This window comes from Lampetra planeri, chromosome 4 (assembly GCF_965212315.1).
Source record: "Lampetra planeri chromosome 4, kcLamPlan1.2.h2, whole genome shotgun sequence".
Classification (NCBI taxonomy): domain Eukaryota; kingdom Metazoa; phylum Chordata; class Hyperoartia; order Petromyzontiformes; family Petromyzontidae; genus Lampetra; species Lampetra planeri.
In genome coordinates this window covers 18,685,552-18,702,566 of record NC_136110.1, presented here as the reverse complement: position 1 = coordinate 18,702,566, position 17,015 = coordinate 18,685,552, and the positions used below count along the sequence as shown (strand labels likewise).

General features: G+C 55.8%; 1 protein-coding gene across 4 annotated transcripts in view; it reads left to right on the top strand.

Annotated features, from left to right (window-relative positions):
- Nucleotides 1-614: 614 nt before the first annotated feature.
- ADCY3 (adenylate cyclase 3) overlaps nucleotides 615-17,015 on the top strand; it is an 89,804-nt gene continuing 73,403 nt past the window's right edge. For all 4 annotated transcript variants that reach the window (XM_078593405.1, XM_078593404.1, XM_078593403.1 and 1 more), the window contains exons 1-3: nucleotides 615-1,059; nucleotides 8,821-8,915; nucleotides 10,306-11,164. In XM_078593405.1, the coding sequence (XP_078449531.1) occupies nucleotides 10,484-11,164 (681 nt within the window). In that variant the 5' untranslated portion in view covers nucleotides 615-1,059; nucleotides 8,821-8,915; nucleotides 10,306-10,483. The remainder of the gene's footprint in view (nucleotides 1,060-8,820; nucleotides 8,916-10,305; nucleotides 11,165-17,015) is intronic.

Genomic DNA, 17,015 nt, shown 5'->3' with positions numbered 1-17,015 from the left:
CCATTCATAAAATATCTCTCCATCCCTACTTCCATCTCGCCATCCCTCCACCCATTCATAAAATCTCTCTCCATCCCTACCTCCATCTCGCCATCCCTCCACCCATTCATAAAATATCTCTCCATCCCTACTTCCATCTCGCCATCCCTCCACCCATTCATAAAATCTCTCTTCATCCCTACCTCCATCTCGCCATCCCTCCACCCATTCATAAAATCTCTCTTCATCCCTACGTCTCGCCATCCCTCCACCCATTCATAAAATCTCTCTCCATCCCTACTTCCATCTCGCCATCCCTCCACCCATTCATAAAATCTCTCTCCATCCCTACCTCCATCTCGCTATCCCTCCACCCATTCACAAAATCTCTCATCCCTACCTCCAACTCGCCATCCCTCCACCCATTCATAAAATCTCTCTCCATCCCTACCTCCATCTCGCCATCCCTCCACCCATTCACAAAATCTCTCTCCATCCCTACCTCCATCTCGCCATCCCTCCACCCCATTCACCAAATCTCTCTCATCCACCCATTCCTCGCGTTTGCATCCCGCCCTCCTCGTCCCCTCCCTCCTCCCTCCCTTCCTCCAGCCGCTGGGGCACAGCAGGCACCACCCCACCCTCCCTCCCCACGCGATCTCCCTCCTCCTCCCTCCTCCTACCCGCTTGCTCTCTCCCTCTCCCTGCTGTCTGTCTCGCGGAGAGAGAGAGAACGCGGGGGCAGCCTCACGCAGAGACACAGACCACACAATACCCACGACACACATCCCAGCCATCTTGGCTGCTGCGCCACGCGACGGGAAGGAGCCGTGCCACGCTGGAGGAGCGCCGCAGCACGCCGCGCCTCGCTCTCCCCGCGTCTCCGCGCTGCGAGGAGGGAGACGCTGTGGCTCTCGCTCTCTCTCTCTCCTCTCTGTGTCAGAGGCACGGGAGAGGCTGAAGCTGGGTGGGTTCTTTCGTTGTTTTTTTTGCGCAATGGATTTATTGCTACGAGCGAAGAACCGCGTGGACTGAAATCTTCATCATCACCATCATCATCGTCACCACCGACCCCCTCTGGTAATGCCTCGACACACACGCACGCACACACACGCAGGGGTGGTGGGGGGGTGCACAGCGCGGTACACGGAGACAAAGACAAAGATCCCCCGTACAGCCTTAACAGACTGTTGGGGCAAGTGCTGTTAGCGGGCAGCACGTCTGAAGGCCGGCACGGCACACGCGAGAGGGTGGGTGGCCAGAACCACGCCCGGCCGCCTTTGTCTCCCCTAGTGGCGCTGTTTACTTCACACCGCAGCAGGTGATCATTTGAGGCTGAGTCGACCTAGGGGAGGAGGCCCAGGACCGGTTCAGATAATCGTCCCGGTGGTGTTGGCCGTGAGCGGGAATCGAACTCGGGTGGCCGGGTTCGTAGCGCGATGTAGCGCACACCGCTGCACCAATGAATACAAACACACACACATGTTCCCTAGATAGCCTCAAAAGACTGTTGGGGCAAGGGCTGATAGAGCGAGATGCACGCGTGAAAGGATGGGTGTCCAGCGTCACGCCCGGCCGCCTTTGTCTCCCCGGTGCCGATGTTTGATGCTCGAGGCTGAGTCGACCTAGGGGATGGATGCCCCACGACCGGTGTTTCACCACTCTTCATTTATTGGTCGTGAACGGGAATTCAACTCGGGTCGCCGGGTGTGTAGCGCAGTGCGCTGAACCACTACGCTGCCGAGTACACTCAAAGAAGACGTACACACACACATACACACATATACACACACACATACACATCACACATACACACAACACGTACACACACACACATACACACATACACACAACACGTACACACACACATACACACACACAACACGTACACACACACATACATACACACATACATACACACAACACGTACACACACACATACACACACAACACGTACACACACACATACATACACACACCACGTACACACACATACACACAACACGTACACACACACACATACACACAACACGTACACACACACATACACACAACACGTACACACACACATACATACACACATACACACAACACGTACACACACATACACACACATACACACATACAGACAGCACACACATACACAACACACGTACATACATACACACATATACACATACATACACAACACACACAACACACACACACAACACACACACATACACACAAAGACACACACACAACACACGTACACACACATACACACACAACCAGAACACATTATACAGGGGACACACAAGGTGTATTTCCACACCCATGTAGTATACATCCCGTAGGGTATAAACACAGTGTGCACACACCCATAGAGTATACACACCTATAGAGTATATACACATAGTGTACACACACCCATAGTGTACACACACACAGTGGAAACACAGTGTACACACATGGTTTACACACCCATAGTACACATACACGCGGATTGTGTACACACCCATTGTGTACACACACCCAGAGCGTATACATAAACATATGGCATACAGACACACAGAGTACACACAATACACAGAGTACACACACAGTACACACACAGTACACACACAGAGTACACAGTAGTACACAGAGTACACACAGAGTACACACACACAGAGTACACACACACAGAGTACACAGTAGTACACACAGAGTACACGGACACGTGCACGCACGCGCGAGTCGTGTACACTGAGACAAGGATTACCACGCGCCCGATGATTGCGGAGTTGAGCTCGAGGGTGGCGTTAGACCACCACCCAGTGTCTATCCACTGCTGGATGAAGGCCCTTCCCGCGCCGTCTACGACACGGGGAGCGGTGGCGCAGCGGTTAGCGCGACGCTGCGCTCCGAGCGCGGGCGGCCCCAAGTTCGATTCCGTGCCCACGGCCGGTCACGATTATCTGGACCGGTCCCTAAGGGGCCGTCCGTTTAGTAGGGACGCAGTGAAATCTGTCAGAGCTTGACCCCCCCCCCTCCACCTGCGTACGTGCAGCCTGATGCACCCCACCCCCCGAATCCTATAGAACGGCCGATATTTAATCCACCCAGAAACGATTAAGGATCAATAATATTCACGTGGTTTAAGCATACAGATAGACCACCGCCGCCGGACTATCTTAACTCATTTGAAGGCCAATGTAGACGAATTATTATCGAGGCTTCACCCCCCCCCCAACCCCGTTTCCTATGCGTACATTGTCAGTAGAGCCGCCCCATACGCACGCGTACGCATTGGGGTGAGCCCCCCCCCCCCAAGCTCCCCGCACCGGCACTCACTGGGGGCCGAGTCGCACCGAGGGGAGGCCCAGGACCGGTTCTGGTGGTGGCCGTGAGCGGAATCGAACTCGGGTCGCCGGGTTCGTAGCGCCCCACAATGCATACACGTTCAGTGCACACACACACACACCGTGTGTACACACACACACCGTACACACACACACCGTGTACACACACACCGTGTACACACACACCGTGTACACACACCGTGTACACACACCGTGTACACACACACACACACACCGTGTACACACACACACACCGTGTACACACACACACACCGTACACACACACACACACCGTGTACACACACCGTGTACACACACACACACACCGTGTACACACACACACACCGTGTACACACACACACCGTACACACACACACCGTACACACACACCGTGTACACACGTGCACACACCGTGTACACACACACAGTGTACACACACACAGTGTACACACACACAGTGTACACACACACACCGTACACAGACACCGTGTACACACGAACACCGTGTACACACACTAACCGTGTACACACGTGGATGCTTACAACCATCCATTAGCAACAACCGTATTCCGTCACTAAGTGGCAGTGCCATCATCGCAGCACTTGTGTCAAGCTAGGTGCATATTACACAAAGACCAAAGATACACACACACACCTTAGACTCACACAAACACTCCCATGTCCCTGTGAGCTCCGCACACAATCCAGCGTGGTTAAACCCCGGGATGGATCGTGAGCAAGGCCAGCCTGAATGTGTCAAACCCACAGCACGCCCCCTTGTCACGGGAGTCCGACGTTTCGCAGGCGTAGAGAAGGGAGGGCACATCAACTGTGGCCGAGAAAGACCCGCAGCATCGTATGGAGCAAACAGGCCAGGTAGTTGCCACAATGCAGCGTTACTCGGCTGATGAAAATATAATTCCGCTCGACAGATTCGAGCGCGGGGACCCTCTGCTGCCAGACTGGGACACTGTGTCTTCAGCACGCTGCCCAGGCACGGAAACTTTTCCTCTCTCTCTCTCCACAGCTGCTGCCCAATCACTTGCGATGAGTGGAGGGGGGTGGAGCGTTTTAGTGACCTAAGATAGCCAGGCAGGTGATTTGTTCTGTGAAACACGTAGTCGGCTTTCGCGACCAATATCATCCATAATATAGGGGGGGGGGGGGGTTTGGGGGGGGGTTAGATCGCGTAAATATTAATGTTGTCGTTTAACCCGCCACCACCCGACACAGATAATTCGTAAGGTTTGTCACTAAACAGATTTGGCTGTCGCCTGATGGTGCTAGTTGTAATTACTGGCAAAACGTCGTGTTCAGATTGTGAATGTTGTGGATTTGCTCTCCAACACACCGGTTAGTGCTCTACTAGTAACGAATTGGCACGCTCCGTTTACTTGACAAACCTTACTCATTGGCCGTGTCGGGTGGTGGCGGGTTTAACGACGCATTTATATTTACGCGACCTAACCAGAAAACCCTCGATTATGGATGCTTTGTTTTGGTTGGGCTAATTGTAAGACTTCCATATCTTAGTGGCACGCTTCAGGTTCAGTAGCAATGTCTCCCAATTCTTTTTCAAGAGTTGGCATCAAATTACCAGATCATCAACATACATAATAACATGGTCGATCAGTCTCCCATTGTATCTGTACCGGATGGAAATTCCTCTGGTATAGCCATGGAAAGCACCTCAGCCTGTTTGGTGGTAACAACAAGAGATGTCAAATGGTGTAAGGGTAATAGGACATCGCGCACCCCAAGGTGAATAGGGAATGTCCCTGACTCACGGCCACGCAGCTTTACCAACTACGATCATTTTTTATCTTACTAGGTAAGGCACACTGAGCTATATCGCGGCTCTTTCTTCAGAAGCGACCTGGACACGCATGATAATAGCGCAACGAAGTGGCTTATCATCACGCGGACATTTGTAGCAGTAGCCAAATACTCTGGACTCGGGCATGCCCACCATCACGATGGTCCTTAATGATTGCGAGCAGATGGTCATGGACCCTTGAGAGCACAACGAATAACCCAGAGTCCTGGCCACTACTTCATGGCACCGTAGGGCCTGGCCAGGTCACGAACGCGGCGATGTAATTGTGTAGGTCCCATGGAATTTCCCTCCACTTCTGCTGTAGCAAAGAGGCGAGAGAGAATATGGCGTCTGTGCAGGACCGGCCCCAACCCAAAAGCCGCACGCAATGTGTAACATCGTCAAAACAACTCATACACGCTCGTCAAGTCACATCGCGTGCCCTCGAGAGAGAGAGAGAGAGAAATTACAACGGGCGACGTTTCGCGCTATGGGCCCTACTTTATAGCTCGTTAATAGAGAGTCCAGAGAGAGTTGGAGACGGCACTGTACACCGTGGGGCCTGATGGGAATGTATGGACACGCCGATGCGCACTGTAGACACCCTGGAGCACTGGGTACTGAATTAAGTCTGAGTCAACTTAGGGGATGGACATGACGCGTTCATGTATCGCTTGCCGCTGACAATTGTCTGTGGATGGGAGTCGAACTGAGGTTGCAGGGTTCCCAGCACACTGCCACTAATCACGACGTCACCGCTCCCCATGGACATCACCACAAACACACGTCCACCACACACACACCACAAAGACAAAGCACACGAGGGGGTGGGTGGCCAGCACCACGCACACACATACACCCCACATACACACACACACCGCACACACACACACCGCACACACACACATGCACCACGCACCCACACATGCACCACGCACCCACATACACCACGCACACACATACACCACGCACACATATACACCCCACATACACACACACACCACACACACATACACCGCACACACATACGCCCCACATACACACACACCGCGCACACATACGCCACACACATACACCGCACGCACAGGCACACCGTGCACAGGCACACCGTGCACAGGCACACCGTGCACACACACACCGCGCACACACACCGTGCGCACACCGCACACACATCCACCACGCACACACAAATACACCACACACACACAAATACACCACACACACACAAATACACCAAACACACACAAATACACCACACACACACAAATACACCACATCACACACAAATACACCACATCACACACACACCACATCACACACACACATACACCACACACACACCACACACACAAATACACCACATACACCACTACCACAATCACAAACACCCAGCGCAAACGACAATGGGAATATTGTAACGATGCATTAAACGTGAAGACGACGACGATGATGGCAATGGCTCCCATCAGGGGGTTTGACTCCCCTCTTTGTGATTCGCGTTGTCCCACGCGAGCTGCGAGGGAGTCTGGTTGGCCCCTGGTGGGCTCTGGGCGGCCTTCCGAGGACGTCGGTGGTGGAGCGGTGGTGGAGCTGTCAGCGCCACGCTGCGCTACGAACCCGGCCCCCCGAGTTCTATTCCCTCTCACGGCCAAAAACCGGTTGACGATTATCTGGACAGATCGTGGGCCTCCTCTAGGTCGACTCGGCCTCAAAATGAGTACCCGGTGCGGCGTGTAAACATCGCCGCTGGGGAGACAAAGGCGGCCTGGCGTTGTGTTGGCCACGCAACCCTTCGCGTCTCGCTCCGGCGAGCGGTGCCGCTCGCGAACAGCACTTGCCCCAACGGCCTGTTCCAAGCTATATGGGGGATCTTTGTCTTTGGGGGTGGTGGCTTGGGGGGGGCGAACGGCGTGGGATGGTGTGCAGCTCGCGCGGACCGCGAGGCCGGTGGCATGTTGTACGTTCAACTTCTTTTCCATCCTGCGTAGCCAACCGTGCGGGGTGTCGCCGGGATAGTTGAAGTTTAACGTGCAAATGTTTTGTTCACGCGTGGCTGTGTGTTTTCCTGGTTGTGGTCTGGTTTGCTGTCCTGCTCAAGCTTGGGAATTATTGTGCTCGTGCAAAGTGATCTGGGCTGAGTGGTGTGGTGGCATGGGTTGATGCGTTTTGGGTTGGGTTGGTGTGGTTGCATGGGTTGATGCAACCTGGGTTGGTGCGGTTGCATGGATTGATACAATCTGGGTTGGGTTGGTGTGGTTGCATGGATTGATACGATCTGGGTTGGGTTGGTGTGGTTGCATGGGTTGATACAGGCTCGGTTGGTGTGGTTTCATGGGTTGTTGCAATCGGGGTTGGGTTGGTGTGGTTAGAGTGGGGTCACGGTGGAGTTTTTTGCTTGAGTCTTTGTACAAATATCAACCAACAACCCAACCAACAACAACCCATCCACCAACCACACGACTACCAACAACCCGACCATCAACAACCCAACCACCAACAATCCAGCCACCAACCACCCTCCCACCAACCACCCAATCACCAACAACCCATCCACCAACAACCCAACCACCAACAACCCAATTACCAACAACCAAACCACCAAAAACCCAACCACCAACAACCCAACCACCCAGCCACCACCAACTCGCCATAATCAGTGGCCACCGGCACCCAAGCAGACCCTGTGTCATCCGTGATGATGGTCGCTCGTTCGGCCGACAACCTTACGACAGAATTTTGGGTAAATTCACGTATGCACCCTGCATAGACACATTTTAACTCCAGTTTTTTCAATACAGCACCGCATTACGATATGCACTGTTTCGCAAGACAATTACATGGTATTTATATCACAGTGTTGGAAATTATCATCATCATCAACCGTGGACTATCCACGTAACTGGCCACCCCCCGTGCTTCTGCGATGCTTCGATCCGTCGCACTCCTGCGGTGAGCCGACCTCGTTCCCTCCCCTTGGCTTCCATTCCGTCGCCAGTCTCATCTGTTGGTTGTCGTCGCTTCTCCGCGACTCTGCCCTGCTAGCGCTGGAGCCACTTGCGCTTACGTCATCAACACGACGTCCGTGATTTTCACTCGTTTCATGCTCTTTGAGCTCCTCTTAAGAGAGGCAGAGGATGACGACGACGATGACGACGACGACGATGACGACGACGATGACGACGACGATGACGATGACGACGACGATGATCGTGACGAGCTAATTTGTTCTTGTCATGGCACGGTGTAACAATGCAATAACTTCAACTTGTATCACGCCGCCGCAGTCAGTGCTCTCACTCTCGATTAGACTTGCGAGGAACCACGGGCAAACCGGAAGGCTGCCCACGGGGTGAGACAGTGCCCAACCATGCCCAAGCTTCGTGGTCCCCTATACATCTACAGGTGTTGTTGGCCAATTAATGAGTCGTAGGAGAAATCCAATGCGTGCGAGGGGGCAACGCTTTATCCCATAAAGACAGAACAATAAAGGTCCACATTTCCGTTGTACGGCCGTCTGGCGAGCCAGGGTATGGCTCCTTCACAACATTCACGCGGCAATCTACCGACCCTCGATTCTGCAGGTGGTAGGCCACGTGCATAGCCACCACCACCACCGCTGTCGCCGCCCAGGCTATAATATGAAGCTGCGAGTTGTGTACGCTGATTTGTGTTTGCTGTTGTTGTTGGTGTTGTTTTCCGAAGGTTTGCAGGGAGAAAAATAACTTTGTGCCGCAGAGAGAGAACCGAGAGGGACATTTCGATCAAAATGTCACTTCCTCGCCCGCCATCTGCCATGCGTGAGTCTCGACGAAATCCGCGCATTCCCCGCTGCGCCATCCTGGTTTCGCAGTCGCAGCCCGAACAGTCCGGAACGTCGCTCCAGGAATGATATCGGCCACCAGCCACACCCATCCATTCACACCTATTTTGTCGTCTTGACGCCGCACTGGTGTGCAGGAATATGAGGGCACATTAATAAAGGATAATTACGAGGGGCTTAACCTTGCACTCTGGTGGTAGTGCCGTATGTCAAGCCAGCTGACCAGCATTCAGGAAAAAATATTGAGTGAGAAATGAAGCCCTGGTGATTGCTGCAGTGACTTTGTTAACATTTTAAGAACCTCATCCATCTAGAGCTTTGTGTATACACTTTTTTTCTTCTTCTTCTTCTTCTTAATTTTGACTTAAAATCAAAGTCCAGCTCGGTGAACGATTCAGGCCCAATACACCGGAGCCAGATTCCACGCAGCCAATCACGAGCCGAGGGAGGGCCGACGGGCATAGCGTGTCAGAACGTGGGGACGTCATAACGCTCGCCCCCCCCCCCCCCCAGGGTGGTGGGGGGAGGGGGGAACCAAGCTGACCAATCCGGCTCTCTCGCAGGAACTCACGCGCTCGCTCACGCTAACGTTAGCCCGCTCTAACGTTAGCCTGCTCGTTCACGCACACTTAACTCGCTCGCTCGCACTGACTTTAGCTCGCTCGCTCAAGCGCACTGACATTGGCTCGCTCGCTCTCTAACATCAGCTCACTAGCTCGCACTAACATTAGCTCGCTCGCGCACTAATGTGAGCTGGCTCGCCGCACCCTGCACCAGCGGTGTGGAGTCCGCCGCTAAACCAAACACGGTCGAGTGCTACTTAAATTACTTATAATTGTATATATATTTATATGTTGTGAAGTTATGTTAAGTCAGGAACACTTGTGCTTGCTCTGGGTGAAAAGTGGGGGCTAAGTTTTGCCCAATCCTGGCCAACTGGCTCCAGGACTTAAAAAATAAACAAGATGATGATGACAAGATAATCAGTGTTGATGATGATGATTATTAGGACAGATTAAGATAATGATGCTGCTTCTGACAACAGCAGCAGCAGGATAACACAGTCGTTGAGGTGTCTAAATTGCTCCACTTTACACATTTGTCAACAACACCGCCGCCCTAAAGAGGAAATGTATTTAGTGGACGACGTTTCGGGCCAACGCCCTTTTTCAAAGCACCTCTCTGCTATGAAGCAGAGCCGTGTGCCTGAAACGTTGCCTGTGGCGTACGATACGATCCCCGCGAGGGCAGGCCGACCGGTGGACGTGTGGAGGAGTCCCTTGTTGTTGTTGTTGTTTGTGTCGTCACCATTGTTACTGACCTTGCCGCTGACCCTGCCACCGCTGTCGTTTGCTCCATGGCTGAAGCGACCTCGAGTGAAGAACCGTCCGTTCTCACTCGGCCCGAGCTCCAGTCTGGCTGAAGCCCTCCGATCGAGGAGGACGAGGGCGAGGTGGAGACCCTCGGTTAGAGGAAGAACGGAACCGACGGACGGCCCGCGCCGTCACCCGCTCCTCCGCCACCATCGCTGCCGCCGCCGCCACCATGCCTCGCGCCAGGGCCTTCTCGGAGCCCGAGTACTCGGCCGAGTACTCGGCGGACTACTCGGTGAGCCTCCCGTCGGACCCGGGCACGGGCGTGGAGCAGAACCGCGAGGTGACCGTGCGCAGCACGGGCTGCTGCCTGTGCCTGCCGCGCTTCATGCGCCTCACCTTCAGGCCCGAGTCGCTGGAGAACCTCTACCAGACGTACTTCCGGCGCCAGAGGCATGACACGCTGCTCGTGCTCGTGGCCTTCGCGGCCCTCTTCGACTGCTACGTCATCGTCATGTGCGCCGTCATCTACACCGACGACAAGCTGGCCTCCGTGGCGGTGGCGGCCGTGGGCCTGGCCGCCAACGCGCTGCTGCTGCTGCTCTGCTGGTTCCGGGCGCTGCCCGACCGCATCCTGCACAAGTTCATCCCCTACACGCTGTGGATCCTCATCGGGGCGCAGATCTTCTGCTACCTGGGCCTGAGCTTCTCGCGCTTCCACGAGGCGAGCGACACGGTGGACTGGCAGGCCTTCTTCACCTTCGCCTTCTTCCTCACGCTGCCGCTCCGCCTCACGCCCATCGTGCTCATGAGCGCCGTGTCGTGCAGCATCCACACGCTCGTGCTGGGCGTCACCATCGCCCAGCAACAGCAGCAACAGCAGCAGGTCGAGGACGCTGAGCTCATCGTGCAGGTGGGTGCGCATCCCAGATCGCACATCTCTCTCGCTGTCTGTCTCTCTCTCTGTCTTTATCTGTCTCTCTATTTATCTCTCTCTATATGTGCCTGTGTCTTTATCCGTCTTTTTATCTATCGATCTCTATGTGCATCTTTATCTGTTTATCTTTATCTGTCTCTCTCTATCTGCCCTGCCACCAGCGGTAAGACAGGCGAGCCCACTCGCCCTGTGTAGGTCTTCTCTGAAGGACTCACGATATCGCCTGCAGGCCGACACTTCCCACGTGTGACCAGCGGACTCTGGAATCTGCAGTATTTTGTATTTCCTAACTTCGTGCATCATGGCACACTCAGATCCCTGGATGAATTTCACCCTCAAAAATGTGAGATTCCGGTGCCATGGTGGGCAGCAGGGCGGCAGCGTGGGGGCAGCATGGGGGCAGCGTGGGGGCAGCATGGGAGCAGTGTGGGGGTGTCGGGAATGAAGTGTCCCGGTCGGCGTTGATACGACTGGCGATGGAGTTTTTAAGCTGAAGTTCTGTTTTTTCCTGAACGACGTTTCAACCAGTGTCTGTCTCTCTCCGCGTCTGTCTCTCTCCGTGTCTGTCTCTCTCCGCATCTGTTTCTCTTCGCGTCTTTCTCTCTCCGCGTCTGTCTCTCTTCGCGTCTGTCTCTCTCGTACAGAACCACTGTGTTACACCATACAGAACCCCTGTGTTATACCGAACTCCTGTGTTACACCCTACTGAACCCCTGACCTTCCGAATACGCTGTACAGTGGAATCCACGCATCATCCATTACAACATTCTTCCAAAACAGAAGCCTTGTGTCACCAAACGCAGCGTCCTCTCTCACCCGACACAGAAGCCTTGTCCCAGCCCGTACAGAAGCCTCCTCCCACCTGACCCGCAGCCCATGTCGTGTTGCAAGGTTGCCCGCTACGTCGGATCTCCCGGCGCGGCAGTCGATGCGATGGGGCAAGCCTCCCAAGCCCCGCTCCCCCCATGCCCTCCCCTCGCCGTCCCTGTTCACCCTGAGCGGCAGGTCACGTGCGGTGGGGTAAAGTGTGGGTGCTCCCACCTGGTCGGCGTGCAAGATTCGGGCCGAATTTCCCTCCGCGGAGGGGCCGCTCTTGAGGGGCGGCGGGACCCCCGCGGTGGTCGGCGCTTCCGCCGGCAGCGGCGTGAGCGAGGCATTGCGGGGCTGCGCCTTCACCACCGTGGTGCCGCGTCTTCGGCGGCGGAAACGAAACGCCGGCGGACGGCAACGAGTCGACCGGTGCTCACGCGGCTTTGGCTGCCGAGCTGCACGAGGAGCGGCGTTGCAGGCATTCCACGGGATGCACTTGCCCCAACCGTCTGTTAAGGCTACACGGGCGATCGTTGTCCTCTGTGTGGGACCGTCACACACGCTCACATTGCGCCTCTGGTGTTCACCCACCGTGGTGATTGAGGTTCCCCGCTGCGGGTCGTGGGGTTTAGTTCGCCATGCTTCACCACGCTGGTCAGTGCGGGTTGGCGACGGCGAGGAGGGTTTACGTTTTGGGGGGGCACCTCCGATTAGCACGGTTGGCTGCATGCAGTGAGAAAGAAGTTCAGCATACATACGTGAACATGCATGCGTAGTTCAGTACGACGATGTATTCTACCGCACACTTGCTGCCTACCTATGGCTGCCGCGGGGCTACGCAGTCGTGCCATGGGCACGGCATGCCAACCGATAATTGGAACTGTGATGCGGGTATAGATAAAGTGTCCGCCTTTCCTACTGACGAGAGTGATACGCTCGCGAGTGCCCGCGGTGCCGCCCGTACTCGGACGAGCTGCCGTTTTCATCTTTGCCGGGATGGTGACGGCACGCACCCTGTTTCGTGGTGTTCTGCGTCGAGCCAGCGGCCAGCTCCGAACTAAGCCACGGTTTCAAGAACGATTGGGAGCATGGGTGGAGCGTTGGCACGTCGGCTAGCGTGCTGCCCTTTGATTCCGGGGAGTCCGAGTTCGATTCCCGGGTACGGCTAATATAGGTGGCGCGTGATACCCCAACCAGTCCGGCACTCTCCTACCTTCGCCGATGCGCACTGGCCAAGCGTGGTGAAGTACGATAAAAAAAAACGCACAACCAACACAGTTTGGAGAGCGAGAGGCCCTTAGTAAGTTTGTGGATCGAGGTGGCCGGAGTTTGACTTTGTTGTGGATATTTACATTCGGGGTAATGTCCCACACTCCGCGAGATCGGGGATTTGGTGGGGGGGGGGTGCCTTTCGTGACCGCGAGGCTCTCCATATCTGTGGGTCTGCCCAGAGGCGAGCAGGAAAAGCTCGCACGCTATGGGCCTCCAGCCACAACGCCTCCGCACTGCGTCCGCCCATCTCACCCGTTTATTTACCCCCTTTTACGGAGCCGCACGACTGACGCCGGCTGGTTGTTTTATTTCTCCCTCATCGCGAGAAGTCGCTCCTCTCCAATTTATGGTCCCAACGCGGTTGACGACGCATGGCTCCCAAGTTAGGTAACGGATGGCCACCGCTCCCAAAAGAGGAGAATGAACAAACACGCGAGTTGAGCGCCGCGGCAGCTTCGGCGGTGTCGCTGGAGACCGCAGGATTAAACTCAGCTAAGGCCCACTGAGCTGCGTAGCTCTTTTTCAGAAGCGACCTGGCCACAGACGATAGCTCAACGAAGTGGCTCATCGCGCAGAAATTTATAGCAGCCAAATACTCTGAACGTGTGACATTGATTATAAAAGTGGAAGGAAAAACTGGAGGAACCGGAGAAAAATCCACAGGACCGCGGAGAGAAAGAGATATGCAAACAGCAGGCACCGTGGTCGGGATCGAACCTACGGCCTCTTGCATACCAGGCGAGGAAGTTAATATTTCGGCACCGTGGCTCTGCCAGCACCGCTGTGCGTGCTGGGATGCAGTTGTGACGACCGCCGGCTCGCTGTGCCGTTGCGTTGCCACTCTTCACTCCCCGTCGCGTCGCGCCTGGCGGTTGCGTGGTCGGTGACGGATACTCGCTGGTCCTCCTCCCCCTGCGCGTTCCAGGCCATGCCGCCGGGGTGTTCGGTTCCTGAAGAAGCTCCGTAAACGTGGAACGAAACGTCGGATGTCGTGCCAAAGGACGCGCGAGGCACAACGCGCGTCAAGTAAAAAAAAACACAGACAGCCGGACTTAATTTCTCACCGAGTATATTCCCGAGTCGCTGGTCGACTGGCGTAGGTTTCTCGTGACTCGGAGTAGCCACGGCCGTGGAGAGAGCTCTCCTGGATGTGGTGTGCCGGGGTTTGAAACAATTTTTCCCGGGTCGCCGGCAGACTGCCAAGCAAGCGGCATGAAATTCCGCAGAAGCCCCAGCAGAAGGCACACGAGATGTGGTGTGCCCCACTCCATAAGGTTTCCCATTCCATTGCGGATGGCACAGAAATGTTGGAGGAGCGCGTGGCGCTGAGCACCGACGCGCAAAGACCGAGGCGTTGCTGATGCTGCTGCTGTATGGCTCTGAGCGGCCTTCTCCGTCGTGTTCCGTTCTCAGCGCCATCGATCGTTGCGCTCATAGAGCGGGAGGGAGGGGTCTGGATTTGTTGAATGCACCCCCACCGGCAGATGCATCAACCGGCCGGGAATTAACACCAATGGCATTGATCAACCGCGATGTGCACCGAGAGCTCGAACTCGGCGGAGGGGAAAAACGCGGATGTGGAAAACGTCCTGCCTGCCCTCAATATTCTCTCCGAACGGTGTCATGGCGCTGACACGATTAGTCTGCGATGCTCCCCACGGGTGCTCTTATCAAGGCGCGGGTGAGGGCCGGGGGTGGGGGGTGGCCAGGAGGGCCTGGCGGCTACGCGGACTTCGTAATGGCCGCGTCGGGAGCGCCGAGCCTTCGTCGCCAACGACTCTTTGAGGGCCCGGGATGCAGGCTTCGGCCCTCGGCAAGTTAGCGGCCGCCTGGCGAGCGCCCCCCCCCACTCCCCTTTGGTGGCCGTGGGGCCCTGGCCACCAAAACATTTCCATATCGTGTCTCGCTTGAACATTCCTATGGTGGTGGTCGGTTGGATTGCAGATATACAAACGCAGCAAGGGTGGAGGAGGCTGTCTTTACAAACAAGGGATACAAATTGTAGTAGTCTTTCAAAGAGACTGGCTCCCGCCCTGGGAATGTGGAGTACGCACCACTGGCAATGGGTCGTGAGCAATGCCCCCAGCCAGGGTCACCGCTTTGACTTTTCCACGGACGCTTTGCATTGTGAACGGGGGAATGTCTCCAGCACCGCAGAGTTCGCGCCCGTGTGTGTGTCCCGTGTGTGTATCCCGTGTGTGTGTGTCTCGTGTGTGTGTGTGTCGTGTGTGTGTCCCGTGTGTGTGTGTGTATCCCGTGTGTGTGTGTGTATCCCGTGTGTGTGTGTGTCCCGTGTGTGTGTCCCGTGTGTGTGTGTATCCCGTGTGTGTGTGTGTGTGTATCCCGTGTGTGTGTGTGTCTCGTGTGTGTGTCCCGTGTGTGTATGTGTCCCGTGTGTGTGTGTCCCGTGTGTCCCGTGTGTGTGTGTGTGTCCCGTGTGTGTGTGTCCCGTGTGTGTCCCGTGTGTGTGTGTCCCGTGTGTGCGTGTGTGTCTCTCCCGTGTGTGTGTGTCCCTTGTGTGTGTCTCTCCCGTGTGTGTGTGTCCCGTGTGTGTGTGTGTATCCCGTGTGTGTGTGTTTGTGTGTCCAGTGTGTGTGTCCCGTGTGTGTGAATCCCGTGTGTGTGTTTGTTGTATCTCGTGTGTGTGTGTCTCGTGTGTATATCCCGTGTGTTATTGTGTTGTATCCCGTGTGTATGTATCCCGTTTGTGTGTATCCGTGTGTGTGTGTGTGTGTCCGGTGTGTGTGCGCGCGCGCGCGTGTGAATGGGCTGTATGTCCCGCGGGGGTTGAGCGGGTCTTTTTCTTTTTTTATAACTTGACGAATATCACCTTGGTGGCTATTTCGAGAAGTGACATTGGCCAATAGACACATTGTGTCCCGTGTCACGGAGGAAGGAGGGGCGGGGTGGGCGAGAAGGAAGCATTCCCCACTGCAGCTGCGTGGAGGAGCAGGAGGTGTGGGTGGGGGGGGTGGTCTTCAGGCAGAGGTGTGCACCCAGAGGGACTCCAAATGACCGCAGCCACGCCGCCGCCGCCCGTAATTACCTGCGCCCGAGGAGTTCATTAGGCGGTCAATTAGGGTGGGTTGATGGGAGGGGGGGAGGCGGCTGGGGGGGCGGTGGGACATCGCGGAGCCGCGAGCGCACACGGATGTCAGCGCTCGGGGATGCGGTGGCCCCGGCGGCGCCGGGATCGGCGACGAACCACGGAGGGGGTTGCGTGGCGGTGCGGCGCGGGAATCGTCTCGGGTGCCGTGCTCGTCTCCCGTTGCAAGGGACAGCCACTTCACTCGCTGGATCGTCCCACGAGGGATGATGGGCCGAGTCGTGCTTGCCGTGGAGGGGGTGGGGGTTACGTGACCGTACTTCACCACGCTGTTCGGTGCGGGTTCAGGGAAGGCGGGGGAGCGAATGCCTGGCAGCTCGCGAGTGTGGTACGATAGGTTCTAGTGCACGCAGCGTAGCCCCGCGACCTGCAACACGTGCCGTGCGCGCACGGTCCACCCACCCGAGCGCCCTCCAGGCTTCAATCACCCTTGGCCTTCGGGATCTGACGTGGTCGGCGCGCTCCGAGTTTCTTGACGTAGGCCGTTCGAGGAGTGATGTCGAACACCGCCACCAGCACCACCACTATCGTCACTACCAACACCACCAACTTCACTACTACTGCCACAATCACCACCACTACCGCCACCATCGCCACCACCACCACCGCCGCCGCCAACACCGCCACCAGCACCACCAC